The sequence below is a fragment of the Natrix helvetica genome (genome assembly GCF_964273705.1).
Source record: "Natrix helvetica genome assembly, chromosome: 1".
Lineage (NCBI taxonomy): Eukaryota > Metazoa > Chordata > Lepidosauria > Squamata > Natricidae > Natrix > Natrix helvetica.
Window position 1 is genome coordinate 246,095,481 of NC_138548.1, and position 8,708 is coordinate 246,104,188.

Below are 8,708 nucleotides of genomic sequence, written 5' to 3' on the forward strand. Positions count from 1 at the left end.
ATGAACATATCATATGCGTGCATTCATATGAGTAGAATAGTAGAATACGAAGAGCAGAATAGACATATTCTCTGAGTAGAGCAAGCATATTCTTATGGCAGTAGAAAATACATAGTCTCTGTCATCCTAGGGGACAGATGCAGAATAATGGGTCTAATTATATGAAGGCAGATTCCAGGTATTGTAAATGATATGAATATTTTTTCTAACAGAAAAAGCATTTAGATAGTGGAACCAATTTAGAAAATTGGCGGTTACCCTGTCACTGGATTTGTTCAGTAGAGGCTGGACAGGGGACAGCTATAGTCACAGATATCTTTATATAGATTTCCATATATAGCAAAGATTGGGACGATGGCGTAAATTGTCTCTTCTAACTCCATTGATTCTGTAAAGTATCAATTCACTGTTGCCTGTGGTCTCTAAGCTTGGCCCTGCCTTTCCAGCACAGAAATAATGCATTCTCTCTCTCTCTCTCTCTCTCTCTCTCTCTCTCTCTCTCTCTCTCTTTCTCTTTCTCTTTCTCTTTCTCTTTCTCTTTCTTTTAAAACAAATTCAAATGTTACAAAATGAACATCAGAATTATTCCCAAACTGGTGGGTTCAAGCTACACCTGAGTGATTGGTGACTTGCCTCCTGCAAGTGAACTTGAGAATGCTATATATAAAGTTGCTAGGTGACTTTAAACCAAAGGGGTTTTTGAAACACTGTTTGCTGGGGCACACCGCTGATACTCACATGCTACTATTATGGGAAATAATGAACAGTCTCTACCTGATAAAGGGAGCTTTGGGAGGATATAGGTCAGATCTTCATCCTTGAATGAACAGAAAGAGTAGAGATATATCGTTTCACTCTCCAGCAGGAGGAGAGGTACAGAGGTCTTATGGTTAAATATAATTAAGCTCCAGCAGTGTTTATGGGACTATGTACCATAAATTAAACTCTTTCCTCCAAATAGAGAGTTAGGTATTTTCTACTTGCATTTTCTGAAAAGACTAACTTGTCTTGCTGGATCTTTCTTTGAAGCTACCATTTGGTATTGCACCCGCTGTCCTATTCCTGTCAGGATGTGTGGGCTTGCAATTCTTGCTGCCTTACTGATAATATTTTATGTCTTTGTGAGAGTTCTAGATAATTTGAAGAGCTTTGTACCTTTCCTGCGGTGATTTAGAGCTTTTGTACATAATTGTTTTTAGAAGCAATAAGAGACTTGTAACTGTTACAGGTTGAGCTTTAAGGTTGCTTTCTTCAACAAAGGGGGGGGGGACCTCCAAAACAGAAAAAAAGCTGCTTTCTCCATGTAGAATATGTTAACATAATATATTCAAAAAAAACTTTATGGTCCCATGGATAGACAGTTGGATTTGGAAAATGAAAACCAAGATTCAATCTTCTTTCTGTATTGAAATGATATTATAGCAGTTTGTAAGAGCCAATAAAGGAGAACATTTGCAGCTCAGCTGTTTGTGCAAGCAAGTTCAGAGAGCACCAAGGACCCCTCTGTTTGTAAGAAAAAAAATGGGAGCTGAGGAATTCTAATTTAGTTTTTATTATTTTATATTTTACTGAGCCATTGAGAAAGATACCTTTTCCAGTGCAAACCAAAATTACTTTATTGGAGGAAGGCATTATTTATTTCATATGAACATTGTCTGTGGTGTAACATAGAATCCTTGTGGAAGTAACAGCAAAAAAGAAAAAAAAACTACCCTATATACAATTTGTGCCTTGTCCAGAATTAAAACAAGGGAAGATGTAACCAGTAAATAATAATCTAGGTTAAGAAAAGAGAAGGAATCCTGGCTCTCCAGAGGCAACAGACCACCAAAGGTCTCCTGGAAAGAAAGACCTCAATACTCCTGGAAAGAACCAGCTTTTTAGACTTCCAGAATGTGAGGAGTGTAGGAGCCTGCTGGATCTTAGGGGAAAGGATATTCCACAGGACATGGACTGCTGTGATACACAACCTAAGTCCCATGAAGTGGTAGCATTTAAAGGAAAGGACATGAAGTGGGCCCACCCTATCAGATCTGGTTGGACAGGCAGATTTTTCCATTCATAAATGCAGAAAGGGTTATACCAATATTGCAGAATATTTTTCACATTAAGGACACAATTCTGTGGTTCCTGATGAGGTACCAGCATCCATAGGCTGGTATTTGGACATTTTCCCCTTGCAGGCACAGGCATCTTTTTACTCCTTGTTACTCCTTGTTACTCACTTGTTTACATCCTTGTTACTCTGCTTTTGGGCTGTAGTAGAAGTAAAATAAAATGGAATATTGTGAATATAGTCTGCCTGCCAGAATGCAGACTTAAAGATTCACAGTCTACAACTGTGAAATAGCCCTTTGTCAAATACAGTATTCAGTGCCAGATACCCAACTGCTTTCTCTGTTGGATAAAGACATCTTTAGTTTTTTTTTAATAACAAAGTTGTTGGATAAGGAACAGAGTTTTTATGCCCCCAGGAGCCTCTCCAAGAAGCTGCAGAAGTTGAAGCAGTAATTGAAGTGGCAGAATATTTACTTTAGGAAGCTTCTGTTTTTTTGTTTTAGAAACAGGTAGATAAGTATAGCTAGGAATTTGTGCCAGCTAGTTTTTTTTTATTAATGTCTGCGTTCTGTGCTGTTGAGTCTTATTAATTTTTCTGCACAAGTTATAGAATTCAGTCTTTAATTTCACCCTTCATATTTTCAGCTATTTACTGAGTTCTCTGCTGTTTTGGCCTGCAATACATTTCATCTGAAGATCAAAAACATACAAAACAGCAGCAGCCCTATTTACATTTCACAGTTTGATTGTTTAAAAAGAAAGAAAAGAAAATGGAGTCTTCGGGTTAAAAGTGGTTCTAAACATTATTATCAGTTATTGGAAACATGTCATTATAAATCCTAAGAAAATTAGCTTTAGGTTTTGTTTACAGTTAAGATTTTTATAGAGATGGATTTGTCCTGGGCTATGTGGAATGCCTTTGTGATCTTGAAACAATGAACCACTTTGAAGTGTGGAGTCACCTGTTCAATTTAGCCGGCCTGGCCTAATTCCAACTTCCCACCCCATGCCTGTATTTTTAAATTTGAGGGGTTGGTTTTAGGTCGTGTTTTAATTTTTAACAACTTGTACAGGGCTCTAGGTTTAATCTGGTTTTAAGAGTATTTACTATGTATATGGTTTTTAATGTGGTTCCTGTACACGGCCCCGAGTCCCTTCGGGGAGAGGGGGCGGTCTATAAATCAAATAAACTTGAAACTTGAGTAAATACCTCGTCTCGGAGAACAGATGATTGAGAGCAAACTTCGAAAATACTGTAGTCTTATTTGATCTCCTTAGATTTGCTACAATAACTAAAGCAGGTGACCAACAGAAGGTAGACCAGTTTGGGGAGGCAGTAATCAGAAATTGATTTTTGCGAAAGCTCATACATTATTGAAATCAAATCCAGAGCCTAACGTCTATGTTCAGTAACTCACTGCTCCTTAATTCTATTTGTGGTGTTTTGAGCTGAGCCACCTTGTCCCTACAATTGGTCGGTCTTGAAATCCTCAGGAAGAAAAAGAGTACATTCTGTAAGACAGAGAAGTCTGCTCACATTGGGCAAACATGATGAAAATCAGTACTGAAAGAATCCAGGTGGGAGCTGAGGGGGAGCTAGTTCCTTAGAGTGAAATATTTTATTATGAAACAATAAACTGCAGTGGTACATCTTCTAAGGTGCATACATTTTAATGCAAAAAAGAAAAGAGGAAAATAATAGAAAATAAAATGCACAATGAATGATAATTTACCCAAGTTTGTTGCGATTGCAGGTAGCCATAGGCAGTAAATTTGATTGTTCTTGATTCAGAACAATGCCGGTGATTTCTTTATTCCATTTACAAGAATTCGTGTCCTGTTGTTTTTTTAAAAAAATTAACAAATGCTGCCCTGAACCACAGGGCACGTACTCTTACACTGCCTGAGGCAATTTTTCAAATGACCTTTCATCTTGAAGTGGTATATGCTTATGCTGAGAAGTTTTTTTCCATGCAACTTTATTAGCACAAACGAGGCAAGAACCCTCAAATGAAGGGACCATGTACATTCTTCTACAATTCAAATGTGAAGTAGGTGCTCCTGAGGAAAAAATAGGGGTATTTAGAAGAGCCTAAACAGAGCCTTATTTATTTATTATTATTTATTTATTAATCCAATTTATAGGCCGCTCCCTCTCCACCAAGGGACTTGGGAAAAGGGACTTATACAATCCCTTTTCAATCTTCAGTACAATCAGGGGGGTTGTTTATGTACTGATAACTCCTCATGACTCACAACTCCTAAAAAAGATGTGGAGACTCTAGAATGAGTGCAGAGAAGAGCAAACAAAGATGATTAGGGGACTGGAGACTAAAACATATGAAGAACAGTTGCAGGAACTGGGTATGTCTAGTTTGATGAAAAGAAGGACTAGGGGAGACATGATAGCAGTGTTCAGATATCTCAGGGGTTGCCACGAAGAAGGGAGTGTCAACTTGTGATCCAGAGCACCCGAGGGCAGACAAAGTAATGGATGGAAACTAACCAAGGAGAGAAGCAGCCTAGAACTAAGGAGAAATTTCCTGACAGTTGGAACAATTCATTAATGGAACAACTTGGCTCCAAAAGTTGTGAATGCTCCGACACTGGAAGTTTTTAAGAAGATGTTGTGTAATCATCTTGTCTTAAGTGGTGTAGTGTTTCCTGCCTGAGCAGGGGGTTGGACTAGAAGACCTCCAAGGTCCCTTCCAACTCTGTTATTCTATTTTATTCATGGAGCAGCTTTATCCAGATGAGTGTTTTTTCCTTGTCCCTTCAGCTACAGACTAGGAAAGATCCAGCAAAGATAGAGGGGAAAAGTCACAAAAGCTAGGATCCTGTCTTTTTTCTGTGACCTAACTCTGTTCCTTCTCTCTTCTTCCCTTCCCCCTCCCCCTTTTTGTTTCAGCATTCATCATCATGATCATTGTGGCCCTCCTCCGCATCGCCAAGGGTCAAGGGGAAGGTCACCCCCCTCTGGCTCAGCTCTCAGGAGTACGGAATCTCTTCGGAGTCTGCGTTTATTCCTTCATGTGTCAGCATTCCCTGCCATCCCTCATCACTCCCATCTCTAAGAAGAAGCATGTTAACAAGCTAGTCCTGCTGGATTATGTCTTGATCCTGGGTTTCTATAGTCTTCTGTCTTTCACTGCTATCTATTGTTTCCGCAATGGGACTCTAATGGACATGTATACACTCAACTTCACAAACTGTGAAATTGTCAGCATTGCGTTTATACGCTACTTCCTGGGACTCTTCCCTGTCTTCACCATCAGTACAAACTTTCCTATAATTGCTGTGACTCTGAGAAATAATTGGAAAACTCTCTTCCACCGGGAAGGGGGAACCTACCCATGGGTAGTGGACAGGATTTTTTTCCCAACCATCACACTAATTCCTCCAATTATTGTGGCTTTCTGTACTCATGATCTGGAATCCTTGGTGGGAATCACTGGCGCCTATGCTGGAAATGGGATCCAGTACATCATTCCTGCTTTTTTAGCATACTATAGTCGGAAAGAAACACAAACGACCTTTAGAAACCACACACTCAATAAACATTTGTCCCCTTTCCGGCACACCTTCTGGATTGGGTTTGTGCTGCTCTGGGGACTTTTTTGTTTTTTGTTTGTGACTGCAAATATCATTTTGAGTGAAACAAAAAACTGATGGAGCAATATTGCTGGTTAAGATGATCTCTTAAGACTTCTGCTCCAGGTGTTGCACCTAATAAGGATATTTTTAAGATAACTTAAGATTAAACTACTTTTAAACTACTAATACAATATTGAGCTTGATGCTCATTTGAAGCACCTTGCTATTTGTTCAGTTACCTTTCAGATTCTGATTTTCCATTTCATGCACAAAACAAATGGACTCTGTCCTACATCAGGCTTTGATGATCACTTTTTAAGCAGGGTATTTTCCTCTATCAGAAGATATCAGAGACTATTGGATATGCATCTAATCCCTCACGTGATGGAAAAAGACCAGTTTTACTAAAAGTTTTAGTAATCAAGTCAATAGCTAGTGACTCAAGCAAGATCTGACTTCCCTAACCATTCGTATTCCTTGTGAAGCGGCTTTTTATCCTGCCAACTCATTGAACATTAGGAGCAAAAGGATGGTACTTGGTTTCATAACTGTTAATATTGCATGATGTATGTGGCAACCTAAGCGCTCTGAAATGAGTAGAGGAGCCCCACCGCTTCTCCTTCTCCCCTAGTCCTGCTTTGATCGTTTTCCCCATTTGTTTTTCAGCCTTTCCAATGCCTTTCCATGTTGCCTTGTTTCATATAATGCAGTCCTGAGACTGAAACTTGACAAGCTTTAAGCTTTGTTGTTCTTTTATCTCTGATATTTCCCTCCTCGATTGTTTATGTACAATATAGGTCTGACCAGGAAGTCCTATCATGAACTATACACTCAGTTGATACAAAGCCATCTCTTAATAAGTAATGAATGTTTCCCAGTATAATGCTTTGTTTTCTCTTTATACTGCTAACGGAATCATGCTAGTGTCACAGTAGCAGGGCAGGCCCCGTGCTTTCTATATGGGTGTGAAAATGTTGATTTCTTACTAAAGGACTACTTTGATAAAAGTGGAGAGCAGCTGATATTGTCTGGATACAATATATTATGACTAAATCTACCCTGTTTCCCTGAAAATAAAACCTCCCCGGATAATAAGCCCAATCGGGTTTTTGAACGCATGCGCTAAAATAAGCCCTCCCTGAAAATATTGCAACACAGCAGCAGTCATGAGGTGACCACGCTCGCCGCCTCCTGCACCTCAAAAATAATGAGACCTCCCCAAAAATAAGGCCAAGTGCTTATTTCGGGGGGGGGGGGGAGACCCTGTCTTATTTTCGGGGAAACACGGTATGTAAATAATTTTCTAAATTTAGGGTGAGGGGAGAAACTATAGAAAGTGGAAAGAGACTTGTTCTGAAAGCCATGCCATCTTCTAACAGAATATTGCAAATGATGCCTCCTGATTCTTGCTAAATCATGAACTTCAGTCCATGAAATCTCATTTCTCTCTCTCCTTAAAGCGATGATCACATCATAAAATGTAAAGGTTGAAGGAGACTTTAGAGAGTGTTGAGTCCAATGCCATCCCAGGGCATGATTCCACACTGTGTAAACACCTCTTGTGAAGTCAGTCATCATCTGAAGGAATCTGTTCCATTGTTGAGCAGCTCCTACTATAAGGAAATTCAGACAACCCATTACTAATTTCTTCCATTGTTTGCCATTCTGTCTTCTGAAATAACTTTGAACAATGCTGTACACCACCCAGAGTCACTTCCTGTGAGATGGGTGGCCATATAAATTTGATTAATGAATAAATAAATAGAAACAATTCCCCTTCTACATGACAGTTATTCAGCTACTTAAAGACAACTCCCTGCAGTCTTCTCTTCTCCAGGTTATCTATCTCCTCATAACTTTTTCCTTCCAGGTTCCTTAACATCTTAGTTGCTGTTTATGGAAGCGGATCTGTGTAAACCAAGCTAAATAAGTAAATATCAGTTTGCCAAACTCATCACTAAAATGCACTGGATGCAGTATTCTAGGCATAGTGGGGTTCTCTTTTTCTCTTGAATCAGGCTGTTATGTGACAACTAAGCCCTTTGGGGAGAAAATGGGGTGGGGGAGTTTGAAAGAGAATTCCCAATATCCATCACCTATTACAGTATTTGGATCTTAAACCCGATATCTACATCCAACTGGATACATGATGGACAAAATACTAGATTTCGATTTCTTCTAGTTGGGACCATAAGACTTTGTTAAGAAGGGATAGTTCTTCAACTGCTTTGATACAAAGTCACAAGAGGCGTTTGGGTCACAACTCGCAAGGTTATACGTATAAGGAGAGTATTATTTTTTCTTTCCTTTGGCTATAGATGTGTTGAAAGTGCTTTTTCTGTTATTAAATTCCATCTTCCAAACAGGTGGATGATGATGCTCTTCTCCAGGCTGGTTGTACCCGTGATATTAAATTTGATGTTCACCAAGGTTAGTTGATAAATTCGGTGGCGTTAGGATTTTTTTTTAAAAAAAGAATGATTAAGTAGAATGATTTTTTTTTAAACCCCAAATTGCTTTTGTTACAGAGATTGGCAGCGGCTGTGCTTTAAAAAAAAAAAAAGAGAGAGAGAGACAGTATCTTTTCTTCAGTGAAACTCAGCTGTCTCCAAAAGAAGGCTGTGTCTTTGCTAGATTGCATAAGGTTAGGCTTGGCAGCTAGGGACGTTTGCTGCAGACACATCAAGACCTGATGACAGCACCCTCTCGATGTCAGGCTGTTCTTGGCAGCCCTTTTGGTGCATCAGAGAATCACGTACACAACCTGCAAAGCTTGCAAATGGATAAGGCTGGATCCCGGACACCAGGTTGCAAGGAGCTCTTAATGACTGAGCCCATAAGAGTCAGATTTCTGCCCTGGTTCAGGGAGAACGAAAACAGTTTTTTTTAAAAAAAAAAACCATATCCACCCTCCATTGAAATAGGAAATCATCTATCTCAACAAGCACGTAGATTTAACATTGTTCATTTCTGTGATTCTTGCCTGCCATTGCCGTAAACCTTCCTAAGCGGCAGAAGAGAGATCACGGAGAGTCATGTCAAGAGCTGTCAGGTAC

The 8,708-nt window shown here is 39.4% G+C and overlaps 1 protein-coding gene across 1 annotated transcript in view; it reads left to right on the forward strand.

Moving 5' to 3' along the window:
• The window catches only part of TMEM104 (transmembrane protein 104), a 64,262-nt gene extending 56,837 nt beyond the window's left edge, over nt 1–7,425 (forward strand). The window contains exon 10 of the mRNA XM_081939782.1: nt 4,967–7,425. Coding sequence (XP_081795908.1) covers nt 4,967–5,727 — 761 coding nt within the window. The 3' untranslated portion in view covers nt 5,728–7,425. The remainder of the gene's footprint in view (nt 1–4,966) is intronic.
• Nucleotides 7,426–8,708: the final 1,283 nt, after the last annotated feature.